Source organism: Ursus maritimus, unplaced genomic scaffold (assembly GCF_017311325.1).
Source record: "Ursus maritimus isolate PB19 unplaced genomic scaffold, ASM1731132v1 scaffold_21, whole genome shotgun sequence".
In the NCBI taxonomy this organism is placed as follows: domain Eukaryota; kingdom Metazoa; phylum Chordata; class Mammalia; order Carnivora; family Ursidae; genus Ursus; species Ursus maritimus.
In genome coordinates, this window is record NW_024424564.1 from 23893700 (window position 1) to 23913624 (window position 19925).

Genomic DNA, 19925 nt, shown 5'->3' on the forward strand with positions numbered 1-19925 from the left:
CACAATTAAGATATTAAACCTTTTTACCACCTTAAAAAATTACCTCATGCCCCTTTGCAATCAGTTGCCTCCTTCAAACTTTAAAAATGTCTCTCCACTCTTTAATGGCTTTCATTGTTTCTGATGAGAAGTCTGCCAACATTCTCTTTGGAGCCTTCTAGTGTTTTCTCTGTACCAGTGGTTTTTAGCAATTTGATTATGATGTGTTTTGTTGTGGTTTTATATAGATTTACTCTTCTTAAGATCTGTTGAACCTCTTGAATCTGCTGAATTGTAGTTTCCATAAAATTTAGAATTTTTTTGCCCATTATTTTTTTCATATATTTTTTGTCTCCTTCCTATCTTGTCCTACTAGGATGCCAATTTCACCAATATCAGATCACTTGATATATTCTAGAAGTTGCTATTGTTCTGTTCTTATATATATTACACTTTTTTTCTGCCTGTAATTCACTCTTAGCAGTAATTGCTGTATCTTCAAGTTTTCTGATATTTTCTTCTTACATATCTATTTTGATGTAAGTCCCATCCAGACTTAATCAGTTCAGAGTTCAGATATTGTGTTTTCCATCTCTAGAAGTTCATTTTTTTTAACATTTGCAATTTCTCTCCTAATCATGCTCATGTTTTACTGAATCATCTTGAACATATGAAGAATATTTAGAATAGCTGTTGCAAAATCCTTGTCTGCTAGTTTCATCATCTGTATTATTTTGGGGTCTATTTTTGTTGATTTTCCCCCCAGTTCCAGGTCATATTGCCCTGCTTCTTGCATGCTTGGTCAATTGTGATTGTATTCTGGATATCTGAAATTTTATACCGTTGATTTCTTAATTTTGTTCTTTTTCTTTAGGCGGCATCTATTTTGTTTCTGACGTACAGCAGCTAAGTTACTTGAAATTAGTGAGATGCTTTTCAAGCTTGCTTTTTTTTTTTTTAAAGATTTTTTTAATTTATTTATTCAATAGAGATAGAGACAGCCAGCGAGAGAGGGAACACAAGCAGGGGGAGTGGGAGAGGAAGAAGCAGGCTCATAGCAGAAGAGCCTGATGTGGGGCTCGATCCCAGATCTCTGGGATCACGCCCTGAGCCGAAGGCAGACGCTTAACCGCTGTGCCACCCAGGCGCCCCCAAGCTTGCTTTTAAGTTCTGTTAGGAAAGTCTCAAAGAAATCTTTAGACTCGTGCCAGTTTAGCTTTTCTGCTATGGGACTGACTCTCTGGTGCCTCTTGTATACATTCTTTCAACTTTGGCTGATAAAAATTATTTCCAGCCCTATGTGGGTTCCTGTAATTTTTCTACCTTTTGCTTCCCCCTGGTTCTTGCCCTTGGCCTTAAGTGGTTTTCTCTTATATATCCTCAGATCATTGCTTGTTTACCCAGGTCCAGGTGAATTAAATCCCAGAATTCTGAAAGACTTTGCATGTGTCCACTTTTCTAGTACTACTGCTGATTCTGAGCTAAACTCTTGTCTCTTTTTATGTCCAGCCACATGCATTTGTAAGACAGTTTAATATGATTTGTTCTATATTTGACATTTGTATCATATTAAGTCATGGGTACATGAAGACAGAACAAGCCAAGAATAGACAGGGTGTATAGCCTATTTAGCAAGATAAGTTTGATAACACACTAAGTACAGAGAAAGGCAAATATGTACTGGAATTCAGGTAGGAGAACTTGCTTCAGGATCCTCAGAGTTTGGATCAAATCTTTAAATCTTATCAATTCAATCAGGTAGTGAAATATAACATTTATGAATAAAATATAGACAAGGAAGAATACATAATTGAAAAGAAAGTTGTTGTGACATCTGATCCTAGGGAAGAAGCATTGATTCTTTGTCCTCATTTGGTTTTCCTATGATGTGTGGCCATAGCCATGAAGATCCTGGTTCTGATGACTTCCAAAGGAATATATCTTACAGTAGAATCAATGATCTGGTAATGTTTAAAATTACTATATCTGACTTAATCCACTGGTAGAACAAGATAAGAGAGTCTAGAAAGTAGTCTCTTTCCTTCCCTTGTCTGAGGCCACTGCAAACCTCTGACACTGTCTTTCCACAAGTATTGATTTTCTGAATTGGTAATTGGTCTTTCATTAAGAAAATAGCATTTTTATACCAAGTCAAACACCTGTGTAATTTGCTACTTGTTGATCACAGAAGTGTGTGTCACAGAAGAGTTACTATCTTTGCCAGAAAATGTTTTTCCATTTTCTTTAAAGCGCAATTTCCACATAAATTTCTAAAGTTACAATATTTTTTAGGGAAACCTGGCATGTTTTTACATGTTTTAGAATAGAACTTGTCAACTTCTACCTTAGAAACATCTGTTTCCAGGTGCAATTTAAGCTGTGTAGTATAGAGGAAAGACTACCACCCAGTTAAGTGGTTTTCAAAGGCGTATCCCCTGGACAAGCAACTTCATCATCACTTGGACATTTGTTAGATATGCAAAATCTTGGACACTGTCCATACTCATTTAATCAGAAACTAGGGGATAATGTTTAGTAATGTGTTTCAGTAAGCCCTTTGAATGATTTAATGTACACTAAAGTTTGGAAATCACTGTGTTTTAATACAAGGATATCCTATTCCTGCTCCATACTGTGTGATCCTGGACAAGTAACAACTTTCCTGTGTCTCTGAATCCTCACTGACAAAATGAAGATAATAATAATACCTATCTTATGGGAGTAGTTATGATAATTGAATGAACATATTTTGTTGGGCACAATTCCTAGAATATGGTAAACATTCAGAAATCTATTTTCCATGTCAAGGCTAACCATACTATGGGCTCTTATTAAATCACCACATATTTAGTGTATGCCTACTATATCCAGCCAATGTCCCAACATTTTGGTCACTATAAAGGAGATTCTGTGCACTCCATGATTTCAAACCATGTTTATAATCTCAATAGGGATATAAAATGTATGCAAAAAATGATAGCCATGAAAACTAATAGTGATAGAAAGCACTGTCATAGTGTTTACTTTGTGCCCAGCATTGTTCTCATTTAATATTTACAGTATGCCTGATAAAATAGCTAGCTAGTATCCCCATTTTACAGGTGCAGAAACCAAGGTTGCACAGCTAGCTAGTGAAAGAGCCAAAATTCAAACCCATGCAATCGCCTTCAGTTTGTGCTGTTTAACTCTCAGATTTCAGTACCTCATGGCAGTGTCAGATGACTAATGTAGGCAACAAATATGCTTTAGAAATCCTTTCTTAATTTAGTATGACCAGGAAAAAACTATCTTTGCTGAAGAGGCAAACTTTGAGGTAAACCTCAAAAGTTTGATAAGATTTAAAATCAAGTTAAAAGGGGAAAAAAGGGGGGCGCCTGGGTGGCACAGTGGTTAAGCGTCTGCCTTCGGCTCAGGGCGTGATCCCGGCATTATGGGATCGAGCCCCACATCAGGCTCCTCCGCTATGAGCCTGCTTCTTCCTCTCCCACTCCCCCTGCTTGTGTTCCCTCTCTCACTGGCTGTCTCTATCTCTGTTGAATAAATAAATAAAATCTTAAAAAAAAAAGGGGGGGGAAGGCACTTCTGATGGAGGAAATATTGATGAAAAGGAGGGAATGTGAAAGGGAAGGTTAGGCTCTGGTCTATTTAGGTGTAAAGTAGATATAGTGGGAAATACCTTTGGAAGGTAATAAGAAATCAAGTGCATGCATTTACAGTGGGTCAGAGAACGGCCTGCTATCTACACATATTACTCCATAGCGACTCTGAGTTGGGTTCTGTAATTATCATTCTGATTTTATAGAGGCATTTACTGAGGCTTGGATTCCCTGTGATTTGCCTAGTTATGATATAAGTGTCAGGGAAGGGATTTGAGTTCTAAAGCCTGGGATTTAAATACTTTGCTTTACTGTTTGACATGATATATTGCTGCCAGATGGTAAAGGGCCTTGTATGCTAGAATAAAAATGTCTCCTTTATCCAGTGGTCATGGAGAGAGCCTATAGCATACTAGATATATGTATAGGCCTTGTGACTAAACTGCTCAAGCGCATGTCTAGTTCCATTACTTCCTAGCTGTTTGCCTTGCACAAATTACTTAATCTAGCTGTCAGTGTCTTCATCTATAGAATGGATGTAATAATAGTAGCTACCTCAGGATTTATTCATTAAAGTAATGTAGGTTGTACTACACAACAATGAACCCAGAAATCTATGTGGTTTAATACAATAGAAGCTTATTTTTTGTTTATATTGTGTCTGATGTGAGTTCAGCCTGTCTAATCTAAGCAGACTCAGAAACTCTAGATACTTCCAATTTGTGGCTCTGTGTCATGTAACTTCATTGTAATCTGACTTTTTTAGGTTATAGATTCTGGTGAGGGAGGGAGAGAGGCCACAGGTTAAGAAAAACTGACATTTAACCACTCTGCTCTCAAAAATGGCATTGATCACCTCTTATATTCTACTGGCTGTAACCAGTCATAAGGCCAAACTAACTGCAAAAAAGGCCAGAAAATGTAGAGAAGAACATGAGGACCAGAGTATTTTAAGGAGCTATAGAGGAATTTTGAATAGTTGTATGAAAAGGAAAATAGTGTTTGGGGAAGATTTTTTTTTCAGCGGCAAAGTGATAAGAGATTAGGGAAAGTGGCCAAATTAAATGTTATTAGAGTGTCCAGGCATTAAAAAAGGGCTAAAATTGAGTAGTGGAAGAGGTCCCTGATTATTGTACAGATCCCAGAAGAGTGATCTTAGAGTGAAAATTACCACACACAAAGAAGAGTAATTATGTCTAAAAGGCTCTGTTTGGCAGGTGATATTATATATAATGAAAATATCTGATGGATTATTTTTACATAGAAATTTTTATTTTCTACGTGACTATATAGACTATATATGTGTGTGTGTATGCGTGTGTATAGGATATATCTGTATATATCATAGATGACCAAAATTATTTATTGAAGGAATACATTACAGAATTTTACATTATAATGTATAAAAGCTTGAAAAAATGCATGTTTCAGGCCCTCTAAATTTTATTGAATTTTTAAAATTTTACTTTAGTGATTGAAAGTGTTATTAGCTATAGATTGACAATTGATCTTATTGAATTGCAGTAGTTATCAGTGTCAGTTCTACAGCTGGAGTTCTTAGACTTTTAGGTTACCATAATGTTTGTCAAGTTCCTCATGTCCTGAAAAACTGATCTTAGGACAAATTATTATAGGAAATACCAACTACTAGTTAATATCAACTTATAAGGAGATCAGACATTGCAGCTATTTAAAGAATTTGTGTATATATGTGAAAAGATCCCCTAACTAGGTTTCTAGACCTCTTGCCAGCTGGAAAAAGGACTCTCTCATTTGGAATAGAAGTAGTAAAGATCCCCATCTAGATGTACGAGCTCAAGTTCTGGGACTGTGCTTTTCTTACATTAGGGTTTAAAACACTAATCCCCAGGTATAGACTCCTCGTATTCATTTATTTTTATTATTTTATTTTATTTTTTAAAGATTTTATTTCTTTATTTATTTGAGGGGGGGGGAGAGAGAACGCTCAAACTGGGGAAGGAGCAGAGGGAGAGGGTCAAGCTGACTCCACACTGAGCACCAAACCCAACTCCGGACTCAATCCCAGGACCCTGAGATCATGACTGAGCTGAAATCAAGATGCTTAGCCAGCTGAACTACCCAGGTGCCCCTTTGGGTCCTCATTTTTAGAAAGCAAACCTTAGAGTGAAACTTCTCACACAAAAAGTAGGTGTAATCATGTCCAAAAGGCTCTGCTTGTCAGGTGATATTATTTATAATGAAAATACCTGATGGGTTGTTTTTAGGTAAATATCTTTATTTTCCTCAGTAATTATATAGACCAAATCTATGATGGCAAACAAAAATAGGTAGTTGTGCCCATTATTCAGAGCAAGCTCTCTGGGGGCCATGGTTTTTCTGTTAGGCGTTGGGCAAATAGGACATGAATTCTCTTGCTGATTTGATGTCAGTTTCCATTCAAACAGCTGCCATGTTGCCAGTTGCAATAACTAGAAACAAACCTATATCCTGAAATAATCTTTGAACTTATTAAGGTTTTTTTGTATGAAGAAGTTTGTTGAATCAAATAGGCTCATAGTAAAATATATTGATATAAATCTATTTTAATATATAAAGATAAATATTCACATTTTACCACTATTATACTACTAAGTATATATACTTAGTGCTGTACTAATATATACTATACTTACTAAGTATATATACTTTAGAGTTTTAAAGAAAATATTTAGTTAGGAATAATATTGAAAGAAAAAGGTAGTATTTATATTATAGACATGTACAATTATTTAGCTATTATAGTTTTTATGTTTAAATGAACTTTATTGGACTAGACTCATACCAACTTGAAAATTTTGCTTATCAAATTTCACTTAGATCAGTTGGCCTAATACAGCTTTCATAATTTCAAGAAGAGATTCAGTTATCTAAAGGATTTTAAATCCAGTAATCTATAAAATATGGATTTGTTAATGAAAGGATCAAGTCAAACTTTAAGCAGTGTGTTCCAATGAACTTTACATAACCCCTTGATACCAACAAAAGGATTAGTTATAGATTTTCCCAATTGGCTTCTTACTTTCATGTCTGGCCAGTGATAACATGGACAAAACTGATGTACTAAAAAAATCTCTTTTTAAAACTTAATCTACAGACTCAGTTTGGAATCTCCTTGGGGAATGTGTTTCATTCATTGATGATGAATAGAGTCTCTTAAGTGACAGAATATTCACCAGGAAGTTTTCACTAAATGAAATATTGATTCAGCCCTTGGCTAGGAGGAGCCCAGCTGGAAAAACTAATGTTGAGATCTCACAGTATTCTTATACTTCATTTCCAATATGAATCAACTTGTTACAGCACTTTCTAATATATTCATCATAGACTCTTACAAGGCTGCATTTGAACTTAAGGCCAACCCATTGCACTACTAATTTATACAGATCTGAGAACTATTCCTTAAAAAAATAAATAAGAAACAATGTTTAACATAAAACACTAAATCTAATTTTGATATTTATCAACATTTAATGTTGATATGTGATATAAATCACAAATTTCAAGATATTGTCATAGTCTTGAATATCCAAACAAGCTAAACATTTATATCCAAAGAAGTTTCAAATATTCTTTTTTTTTAAAAAGATTTTATTTATTTATTCGACAGAGATAGAGACAGCCAGCGAGAGAGGGAACACAAGCAGGGGGAATAAATAAATAAAATCTTTAAAAAAAAAAAAAGAATACTTTTCTTAGAAATGTTCATATCATTTATGTAAAACTAATGGCAATGTTAATCAGTAAACAGATGATTGGAATATAACTGTCCAGGCCCACGTATCTCTTATTTTAGCAAATTCTCTGACATATAGGACAGGATACAAGCTTTCAAGTAAACTATGTTTTCCTTAAAAATTTAAGACAATTATGAATGATTAGAACTTCAGAGGTGTTTTTTAAGTTTAATCTGGATCTTCTCTGATATTATTTTATTTTTTGAAGATTTATTTATTTATTTGAGAGCGAGGGAGAGAACATGTGCATGCATGCACATGAAGGGGAGAGTTGAGAGGGGGCAGTGGGAAGGGGAGAGGGGAAGCAGACTCCTGCTGAATGCAGAGCCTGATGTGGAGCTCAGTCTCAGACCATGACCTGACCTGAGCCAAACCAAGTCAGATGCTTAACCTTAACCACCTGAGCCACCCAGGTGCCCCGAGCATCTCTGATTTTAGCACAACTCGTTGTAGTCTATTTTCCTCCCAATGCAGTGGTTCTTAATTCTTTAAGGTACATAAGAAAGACTATATTTTTAAAAATGCAAATTCCCCAGAACCCACCAACAGGGGTCTTTGGCGAAACTGAATCTAAAAAAGCATCCCAGGTACTACTGATAGAGTAGTTCAAGGACAGTGCCTGAGACACTGCCCTATAGGGTTGAAGACACATGGAGGGATCTAGCCTTGAATTCCCATTCCAGTGAATTTATAGAGTGACTAAGATAAAAAATAGATGTTTGAGACCCTGTGTCTCTCATTATAACAGCATGAGTATTTTCTTCCTTTTGTTGAACCTCCTTAATTAGACAAAATGAGACCTGAAAGATGACTGTTCAAGAGGGTCTTAGCGTTACTTCATCTGCATTATCACTGTAGGTCCAGGATCCTGTTGAAAAGTTTTATAGGTCCAACAGCTTACTGTTATTGTTTAACCAGAAAATGACTATACAATAGAAATAAATCAGCTTTACCTAACTCTTAAGAAATCCAATTTACAATATTATCTAATCTAATTATCTTATCTAATTTTCCTTGTAAGATAAACCTATTCAAAGACCAAAGCCTGCTATTAGCATACTTCTTTCCTTCTGCTGGCTGGGTCCACACTGGAGACCAAGGTATCAGACAGAAATTCGTCTGTACACAAAGAATTAGAACTGTTGGTTATTGTCTAGGGCTAGTTCCATCAAGTTATCGAAGGCTTATGTTTGCTTTTCTGTGTTTTAGGAGATATGATCTAAAGAAATAAGATCACTAATAGGATTAGAGCATCTTTTTTAAGCTGCTATGAACATCTATACAGTTTTAATTTTTAATACCCTTTATTATCACATTTCAAAAACATCTTTACTTCATACCTGGCATTTTATAGCTATAAGTAAGTTTGACATTATAGTCATGTCTTGAAGAAAACTTGGCTGGATACTTTGAGGGAGATTAAGGATGCAATGTAGCTTCATTAGTAATGTAATAAAAAAACTTGATAGGATAGAATATGGATAGTTAATCTCTCCATTATATTTTAATTATTATCAGCTTCAATTTCTGAGATTAACCTTTCCTTGCATTGATGATAGCCTCAAAGATTTTGTTATATTTAATATTATACCTGTGTGATTACCTCGATAACTTCATCACCTGTGATGAATAGCTACTATCTTAATTAGCATTCTGCTTTTGAACCACATATTAAAATGAATCAAAACAGAAATATAATATATGCCACTTATTTAACCCTTTCTGATAAGTGTGGTAGTTTATGATAGGAGAAATATTGGTAGCTTCAGCCAAAAAAAAGCCTTAAAAGAAGTTCAAAATATATAGACCCAAATTTTCACTTGATCTTAGTCAAAAGGCGGAGAAGTGATAGACCCAAGTTTTCTTAACTAGCTTAACCTCTGTAACTTTGTAAAACATCTGGTAATTATCTTGAAGAACAAAATCAATTTTGTTCCCTCTTTCCTTACTTAAATATCTGTAAGAAAAAAAGGTATTATTTCTCAGAGAGTGAAGGGAGGTGAAGGTCGGAAATTAATCATGTGCTCCTAGTAAAGGAAAAACTGTGGTGTTCTTTTTTTTGCTTTAATTTAAGGAGATGTATTTATACCTTTCTTGTAATTATCTTTTATTAAACACTATCAAATCTTAACTATATGTAGCAATGCGTTATGACTTTAGTTGACCTTTGGAATCTGTGCCTTAATGGACCCCTTCCTTCATTTATATATAAATATAAATTATATGTAAATTATTTATATAAATATATAAAATTATATTTTACAACTGTGTTTATATAAATAGATATGTCCACTCTGACTACACCATCTAGGTAGAGGGAATAACTGACTGGGGTTTTCCTTCTTAAGCCTTAGCATTTTAGTAATCTTATCTTGCCATCCTTCATTTAGTTTTTAGGAACTGTAAGATTGTTTTGTTTTGTTTTTTAATTAAAAATCTTTTTTTTAAAGATTTCATTTATTTATTTGACAGAGAGAGATACAGAGAGAACACAAGCAGGGGGAGCATCAGGCAGCAGAAGAGAGAGAAGCAGGATCCCTGCTGAGCAGGGAGCCTGATGTGGGGCTCAATCCCAGGACCCTGGGATCCTTAACCGGGGACACTTAACCGACTGAGCCAACCAGGCGCCTCTAAAAAACTTTATTTTTTAGAGAAGGTCAAGTTAGCAAAATTAAGCAAAAAATAAAGAGAATACCCACATATACCCTGTCCCCAGACAGTCTCCCCCACTATCAACATCCTGCACCAAATCGGTATACTTATTATAATTGATAAACCTACATCAACACATCGTTATCACCTGGAGTCCTTATCTTACATTAGAGTTTAATCTTGGTGTCGTGTATTCTATGGGTTTTGACAAATATATAATGACATGTATCCACTATGTAGCAGTATTATATAGAATAGTTTCACTGCCCTAAAAATGCTCTGTGCTTTGCCTGTTCATCCCACCCTCCACCTTAATCCCTGGCAACCACTAATCTTTTTACTGTTTCCATAGTTTTGCTTCTTTCAAGAATTTCACATAGTTGGAATTGTACAGCATGTAACCATATCAGATTGTCTTCTTTCACTTAGTAATACGCATTTAAGATTCCTCTGTGTCTATTCATGGCTTGATAAATAATATTCCTCTGTATGGATGTAACAATTTATTTATCCTTTCACCTACTGAAGGACAAATTGGTTGTTTCTGGGTTTTGGCAGTTGCAAATGAAGCTGCTATATATGTGTGTGTAGAGATTTTGGTGCAGACATAGTTTTTTTGTTTTTATTTTTTATTTTTTTATTTTTATTTTTTAAAAGATTTTATTTATTTATCTGACAGAGAGAGAGACAGCCAGTGAGGGAGGGAACACAAGCAGGGGGAGTGGGAGAGGAAGAAGCAGGCTTCCCAGCGGAGCAGGGAGCCCGACGTGGGGCTCGATCCCAGCACCCTGGGATCATGCCCTGAGCCGAAGGCAGATGCTTAACAACTGAGCCACCCAGGCACCCCCAGACATAATTTTTAATTAATTTGGGTAAATCCAAGGAGCACATTGCTGGATTATAGTAAAAGTATGTTTACTTTTGTAAGAAACCACCAAACTGTCTTCCAAAGTACTACACTGATTGTGCATTTCTGCCAGCAATAAATGAGAGTTTCTGTTTCTTTACATCTTCACCAGCATTTGGTGGTGTCAGCATTTTGGATTGGACATTTTAATAGGTAGATAATAGTATTTTATTATTTTATTTTATTATTTATTTAGTATCTTGTTGTTTTAATTTATAATTCTCTAATGACAAACGATGTTGAACATCTTTCATATGCTTACTTGCCATCTGTATATCTTCTTTGTGAGGTACCAAGGTTTTTGGCCCATTTTTTAATTGGTATGTTTATTTTCTTATTGATGAGTTTTTTAAAATTTTTATTTATTTGAGAGAGAGAGAGTAATTGAGGACTCACAGAGGGAGAGGGAGAAGCAGACTCCTGGTGAGCAGAGAGCCCCACATAGGGCTTGATCCCAGGACCCTGAGATCATGACCTGTGCCGAAGGCAGATGCTTAACCAACTGAGCCACCCAGGTGCCTCTCTTATTGTTGAGTTTTAAAATTTCTTTTTGTGTTTTTGGATAACAACCCTTTATCAGATATTTTTTCCCAGTATATCGCTAGTCTTCACATTCTCTTAACATTGTCTTTCACAGAGCAGAAGTTTTTAAATTTAATGAAATCCAGCTTATCAATTATTTCTTTCATGAATTGTGTCTTAGGTGTTATATCTAAAAAGTCATCATTATACCCAGTGTCATCTAGATTTTCTCCTGTTATCTTCTAGGAATTTTATAGTTTTGCATTTTACATTTAGGTCTGTGACCCATTTTGAGTTAAATTTTGTGAAGAGTACAAAGTCTGTGTCTAGATTCACTTTTTTTGTGTGTATATGTCTAACTGTCCCAGCATCATTTATCTGTGCTCCTTTGTATTGCCTTTGCTTCTTTGTCAAAGATTAGTTGATTCTATTTATGGGGATCTACTCTGGGCTCTCTCTTCTGTTCCACTGATCTATTTGTCTGTTCTTTTGTTAATACCATACTGTCTTGATTACTGTGGCTTCCTAGTAAGTCTTGAAGTCAAAGTGTTAGTCTTCCAACTCTGTTATGTTTTTTCAATACAGAATTGGCTATTCTGGGGGTTTTTGCTTCTTTTTATAAACTTTAGGATCAGTCTGTTGATATACACAAAATTACCTTACTGATATTTTTAGTGGGATTGCATTGACTCTGTAGATCAAGTTGAGAAGAATTAATTTCTTGACAATATTGAACTTCTTATCTCTGAAGATATCTTCATTGGACATCTTTCTGTTTACTTCTTTGATATCTTTCATCGGTTTATATTTTTCTTTGTAGGAAATGTTAATTTTTAACTAAAGTGTTTTATTCATTTAAGAAGTCCATTTTACCCCTGTGACCATTAGTGGCCTTATAAAAGAGGCCCACAGTACCCCTGTGAAAGGTTTGGCAAGTACTTATAAATAGCTAGGTTTGGTGGACAGCTCTTGCTATCTGACTCGGTTTTTCACAGAATTGGCTTTTAAATTGATAGAGAATTTTGCTCATACCTCAAAGATTTTCATTACTATAATCTTTAGCAAGATTCAGGAAGAAATATAGGTTTACATGTTTCAGATCATGGTAAAAGGGTGATTTCTTACTGGTCTTGTGTTAGCCCTATTCTTTAGTGTGTTTTACCAAGAGAAACAATCATAATTTACCTCTACTTCTGAAATAAACATGAAATTTCAGTAAGATTATTATATTATCGTCTTCTAAAAAGAGTGTATCTGATATTATTCTTTATATAGTATAGCCTTTTATTTACTCCAAGCCCAAGTTTCCAGCTGCTTAAATTTCCCATTTGTGTTGTAGAAGAAAATGGTTAAATGTTTGTCAAGTCTCTAAAACCTAACTTTGTACATGAAGTGATACCATCAAATTTTTCAATAAATGTAACAGTATAATTTTTTCTACAAAGTCAACAGCATTTTCTGAGATATACTCTGTGATTATATTGTTTAAGTAATAGGTGTATGATTATTTTAGATATAAACTCTCCTTTTCAAGATTATTAATTGTTTTTCCTGCTTTCAATAGGCATTCTCTACTTAAAGTGTTACCAGCTTTAAGAATCCTCAATGGTGAAACATTAAACTCTTATTCAGAAAAGCACACTGAAGAATACTATGAACCAGAATTAGGACGTTTTGTGGTACTTTGTCAGTCTCAGATTCAAGAATTCAACTCACTAATTGAAAGCTATATTACTGGGAAAGGGTAAGACTATTCACTTCCCTTTGTCATAGTTTAAAGAAATAATTCAATTTATGTATATAATTTAAAAATACTCTGATTAATACAATGATACTTTTTTTGGATTAGGACTGCGTTTTAGGGATATTCTCCCTTAAAAACATAATTTAAAATATAATTTAAATGCTAAAGTATTAGATAAATGAAATCATGGGGATAGCTTCAAGACAAGAATCAACCATCCATTCATTCAATTAGTCATAAATTTATTTGACAATTATTGTAGGCGAGACACACAAATAAGCTAAGTGGTTACATGTTATCCTTAATTCACAGATTAACATAAGAGAAAATTAGACAAACAGTTACAATGGAGCAAGGCAAGTTTTGTAATATATATAATATTTATTATATATTAAGATATATTATACATGTATTATATTTATATATCAAAAAATTAGGAGAGCACAGTAGAGAAAAGCAGTCAACACATGCACATATTCAGAGGAACAGAAGCTAAGAGTAGACACCTAATCAGATATAAAAGAAAGAGAACTTCCCATTCCCCCTTCCAAATTAGGAGTGTGTTAGTATGAATGAATTATAATTGATCTTTCTATAACTGTATTTTCTAATTTGCATTGCTCCAGAAAACACAAATGAAAAAGGAAAGTGATTTCATATTTCACTTATGATGACTCTTCATTATAACTGAATTATAACTCTAATATGTGCTTCCAAATATGTAAACTTAATCATTAAATTATAATCTTTAATTATTGCTCTTCTCATATTCATGAGGCGTGCTCATCTATCTAAGATTTGTTTTCTATTTAAATGTTTATGAATATAGTCTATTCAGAAAAAAACAAATCTCACAGCTTTAAAAAATAATTCCAATTGTTATAGATAATTAATGTTTGCTTTTAACAAATACTAAGGTTATTTACATTTATCTTTGTGAAAAACTAAACTTATATCTCTTTGTATATGTGTGGTAATGTAGAATTTTTTTTGTGTAAAGGTGACCCTGATATCCCTCATGTTGAACTGTAGATTTCTCAATTCTCTTTGTATAATCTCTTGTCATTACAATGTGTTTCATTTTGGGATTGATAACGGAAAGTAGACTATATTTTATATTAATAATAAATGGTGATGAATTCAACACCAATCATATACGCTTAATATTCCAATATCGAGTTGAACCTTTTCTGCATTTTTAGCCACCAAAATGAATGAAATACAAAATATCAAAAATACATTAGAGGAGCTATGCTAATGTCTAATATTTTGTGAACACAGGACTGTTTATCTCTACATTTTAGGAAATATAACTTTCATTTTGTATTGTATGGTTAAAATTTTTATGTTTATTTATATCCTGCATGTTTCAGAAAAAAAATAAGGCAGCTTGTGGCTACGTATTAAATACAGTCAGGAAATATACATTTGAAGTCAGTAAACTCTTAAAAATAAAACGAATAAGGGAAGATAAATAAAATGTAGCCAAGAAAAAGGCTCATACAGGTGCAGAGTCCTTCACATTTGCTATTGAGATCCCCAAATCTGGCAAACAGAAAGTTTGATTAATTACATAAGCCATAACCTCAATAAGACAGAAATTCAACAGTTGTACAAGAGAATCACAGCCATTTATGCCTTTAAGTATTTGAATTCTCTTTGCAATGGATTATTTTTCCAGAGAAAAATGGGAATAAAAACTTTCCCATAGTATAAGTTCTTTGTTTAAAAGTCCAATACAAATATTTTGCATGGCAAGAGTCAATGTAGAAAGTACTTTTAACTTTGTTTCATAAATAACTTCTCCAAATTTAGGCAGCCATGATTTCTCATGTTTATGGTAGTAAAAGCATGGATTTTTCTCATTCAATTGTACCAAAAATACCTAGAATAAAAATGGTTTCTAAAACTTCCAGACATTTTGTCTGGATTGATGGATCTAAATTAGCTAAACAAATATTTTCAAATTTTGTTAGAAATGAAATAAATTTTTATATAAACAACCAGAAGTAAGGTTTTAATGAAGGTTGTAGTAAAGCTTAATTTTCATGTCAACCACACAAAAGAAATTTCCAAAACCTATACAAATTTTAATATTTGCTGATATAATTCTTATTAAATGTCTTCATTGTTTGTTTAGAAATTTTGTCACATTGGATGCTGCAGAAAATCTCTGCCATTATTTTAAGAAATTAATGACACTTAGTAACGAATACCGATATTCACATGAACATGGGAATGTAAGTATCACTCAGAGAGAAGAACCTGAAGCCCAGCAAAATCATTTGGCCCCTACAAATAGTGACAGCGTACTGCAAAACAGAGTTCTTCACTCTTGTGCAGACAAATATAAACTGGACTCACCAGATGCCTCTGAGAAATGGATGAACTCTGGCTTTAGTCATTCCACATTAACCAACTCCTTATGTGAAGATATGAAAGGAAGCAATGAGGAAGAAATAGTAGACCAGAAGAGAGAAGACAGCAGATCAAACAATATCCCCATCAAAAGAATCCCAGTCCTGGAAACAGTAATGACAAGTTCTCTGCTGTGGAACTGCCAAAATACTGAACATTGTAAAAAGATGTAAGATTTATAGAACATTTTTCTTTTACAGTTGTATATCTTTTATTTTTTATGGATAGTCTTACATAATGTTACCAAATGATAATTTGGTAAAGGATTTAAATCACTACTGTATTTTATAGTAATTCCCTTATGTTTTTATGATGTGTTTACAAACTATTAATTATAATATAGATTAATTTTATTGAATTTTGGCAGGCTCTGATTTAACTGACTAGTATGTTATTAAAAAATGAGTACATGTAAAATTATTTTTCTGCCTTCTTTTTTTTTTAAGATTTTATTTATTTATTTGAGGGAGAGCAAGAGAGAGCATGAGTGGGGCTGGGGAGAAGGGAGAGAGAAAGAAGCAGACTCCCCGCTGAGCCAGGAGCCTGACATGGGGCTTGATCCCAGGACCCTGGGATCATGACCTGAGCTGAGGACAGATGCTTAAATGACTGAGCTACCCAGGTGCCCCATTGCCTTCTAATCTTTAAATAATTAAAATGAATTTTTAAGAAGAAATAAAACACTTTGTTATTCTAAAAATAATATAAAGAAAATGCTGAATAATCAGGTAATTTCATTTTTCAAAACATACATTTTCATGTGCCATTTATTTGCTTATTGATCTAAGAACCATTTAATAAGCATCTATGCAAGGATTTGAATGCATGTGCTATAATTTTCTTTGGCATAACAACCTATAAAGTATGGCAATATTCTTTGAGATTAATCACATAAATCCCTTCCAACTATTAAATACTATTAAATTTTATTTATTTTTTCTTTCAACTTTTATTTAAATTCCAGTTAGTTAACATACAGTGTAATATTAGTTTCAGGTGTCCAATATAGTGATTAAACACTTCCGTACACTACCTGGTTCTCATCACAAGTACCCTCCTTAATCCCCAACACCCATTTAAACCATCCCCCTGCCCACCTCCCCTCTAGCAACCCTCAGTTTTTTTCTCTATAGTTAAGAATCTGTTTTATGGTTTGCTAACTATGAAAAACTTTTAAAAAGCTAATGGCGGGCACCTGGGTAGCTCAGTCAGTTGAGCATCCCTCTCTTGACTTTGGCTCAGGTCATGATCTTAATCTCAGGGTCCTGGGATCTAGCCCTGCATAGGGTGCCCTGCTCAGTGGGGAGTCTACTGGAGGATTCTGCCTTTATCACTCTCTCTCTTCCCCTCTCCCTGCTCACATGCACTCTTTTTTTTTTTTTAAAGATTCTATTTATTTATTTGACAGAGAGAGAGAGATAGCCAGCAAGAGAGGGAACATAAGCAGGGGGAGTGGGAGAGGAAGAAGCAGACTCCCAGCAGAGGAGCCTGATGTGGGGCTCCATCTCAGACCGTCAGGATCACGCCCTGAGCTGAAGGCAGACGCTTAACGACTAAGCCACCTAGGTGCCTCTCACATGTACTCTTTTTCTCTCTCTCTCTAAAATAAAGTATATAAATCTTTAAAAAAAAAAAAAAGCTAATGGCTTTGATTTTTTATTGAACCAGCAAAGATTTCTTTTTACTTTGGCTTGTCAATTTTTTTTTCTTTTTTTACTTTTGGCCTCAGTGTCAAGCCAACAAAATTAAAAATGGTTAAATTCATCTTCTCCTGTAACAACAGGTGCTGAATAGGCTAGAATGCAGAGTATCACAGTAGCTAATCTTATTTTTCCTAGTCTTTATTCTTTTAGAAGTTGTCAGTATGAATGATGATTTCTTTTCTGAAAGTTATGCTAAAAAGTTTCATATGCTGAAACTTATATGTATTTCCTAACACAAAAAATTTTTAAAATTTAATTGAAAGTGGCTCTAACCCTTCCTAATTTATATTTCATTAATTTATTTAATCAATTGCTTTTGCCTTATCGGGGAGGAAAAATAGATTTTACTTCTACACTTCTAAGTCCTTAGCTGGAATCCCTGTAACAAAAGGTAGATTAATGAGAAAGATATAGAAATGTACTATATGCTGGCTAATTGAACATAATAATAATAAAATAAAATAAAATAAAACAAAATATATATTTAATGTAAGTTTTACATGACATGGGAGTCTTCATAAAGAAATAAAGACCTGAAGAAATGGTTAAACCTGAGCATTTTTATATTAGGTTTGATGAAAAGTAGAAGGTCGTGGAAAATATGATTAGGGCAAAGAGTATGAGCTAAGCATAGTAAACTGGGGTAAATTTAGCAAGGCCTGTTTATTCAGATTCTTCTTGTCATCCCTTCATCTTCAGATAAGAATGCTTCTTGGGGTGCCTGGGTGGCACAGCGGTTAAGCGTCTGCCTTCGGCTCAGGGCATGATCTCAGCGTTATGGGATTGAGCCCCACGTCAGGCTCCTCTGCTAGGAGCCTGCTTCTTCCTCTCCCACTCCCCCTGCTTGTGTTCCCTCTCTCGCTGGCTGTCTCTATCTCTGTCGAATAAATAAATTAAAAAAAAAAAAAAAGAATGCTTCTTTTCTCTAAGTTACTGGCCCATTTCTCTCTTTCAGATTTGAAGGTTTTCCATCCCATTTTTACTTATGTGCCTATAGTTAAACCAAAAAGTTCTTATTTTTAAATAATACCTTACGTATTTCATGTTTATAAAAATAGTTTATGAGGACCTCTCACCTACAACTGTGTTTTTATGGGTACTGAACATGTTTTCTTTTCTTTTCTTAATAGTATGGCAGCTATGGTAATCCAAGCATACTGGCGTGGTTACATCGTGCGCCGACATATTCATTTCTCTACAAGGCTACATACTGCTGCAATAGGACCCCTGATATCCCAGCCAAATTACTGCATCAAGAATAAAACTATTTTAAAGAAAGAAAAAAGAGAAAACATTGTGAATATCCAAGAACAGAGGGAGAAGGCTGCTATTCTTATTCAGGTTAGTTTTAATCTTTGGGTGAAATAGTCCTGAGAGATGTATTTCTCATCTTTCACTGGGTTATTCCGTAAAACAGACAACCACCAAATCTTAGTGATTTACAACTACTGGATTTATTTCTTACTCAGGTGCTATGTAGGCTGCAGGTTGGCTGTGCCTGTGCTTAGTATCTAGGCTGAAGGAGTGGTCTATAATTTAGAAATACTATTCTCATGATCAAGGGCCAAACTGAACCACACAATCATATTTAAAGCTTCTGCTCAGATATGTCATTTGCCACATCTGCTAACATTTGATTAGCCGTAGCAACTCTCACTTGGCCTAATCTACAGCTCTTTTTAGAAGCATGTTTAAAAATCTACTAAAATATTCATTAAAGGCCTTCAAATACACGTTCAAATTAAAAATTCAGAAAGCAAGTAGTGAATAGACTTGATTCAGCCTCACTGAGATCAGATTTTCGCCTTAAGTTCTAACATCACATTCATCCATTTATTTGTTTATTTATTTATTTATTTATTTATTTATTTATTTATTTATCAAATATTTTTTAGAACCTACTATTTGTCAAGCACTGTTCTGTGTTCAGGAACCATAACTCTAAACAAACCATACAAGTTCTCTGCCCTCATGCAGTTTATATTCTGATGGAAGAGGCAGAACTAAATAAAAACAAATATTATATAAACTAAATAAATATATAAAATAAGGTCTGTGGAAATTCATGGTATAGTGCCTGAATTGAAAGATAGTAACTGAAAATTTAGTGTTTCCCTTTATTCATTCATTCAATAAATATTTCTTGATACAAAAATCTTACTAGCTTATATTCTGTTGGAATGAGCAGTTAGTAAATAAGTATGTTAGTGATAAGGCTTCAAAGGAAAAATAAATTAGGAAAAGCAGGATAGGAGTATCAAGGGAAAGTTTATCATTTCAGATATGATGGAGATAGAAGACCAGAAAAGGTGACATTGCAGTGAGATATTAAGCCATTGGATGGATGTCTGGGGGAAGAACATTCCAGACCGTGGAATATCTGATTTAGGAGCAAACTGCAGTGTTTAAAGAGCAGCAAGAAGTCAGTATGACTGGACAGTGATTGAGGGGAGAAAGGTAACACTTACAAATCATAAGTCATGGTAAAGACTTTGGCTTTTACTCTGAATGACATGTGAAGATATTACAGGAATCTGAGCAGTGGACTCACATGATCAAGTTTACTTTATGTTGTGATTATACTGTACGAAGGCAGGAGTAGAAGCAGAAAAATCAGTTAGGGGCTATTACAATAATTCAGACAAGGGA

General features: G+C 34.2%; 1 protein-coding gene across 1 annotated transcript in view; it reads left to right on the top strand.

The window, feature by feature from the left end:
• The window catches only part of LRRIQ1 (leucine rich repeats and IQ motif containing 1), a 171682-nt gene that overhangs the window by 58222 nt on the left and 93535 nt on the right, over positions 1-19925 (top strand). The window contains exons 14-16 of the mRNA XM_008687657.2: positions 12976-13155; positions 15296-15742; positions 18407-18617. Of these exons, the coding sequence (XP_008685879.1) occupies positions 12976-13155; positions 15296-15742; positions 18407-18617 (838 nt within the window). The remainder of the gene's footprint in view (positions 1-12975; positions 13156-15295; positions 15743-18406; positions 18618-19925) is intronic.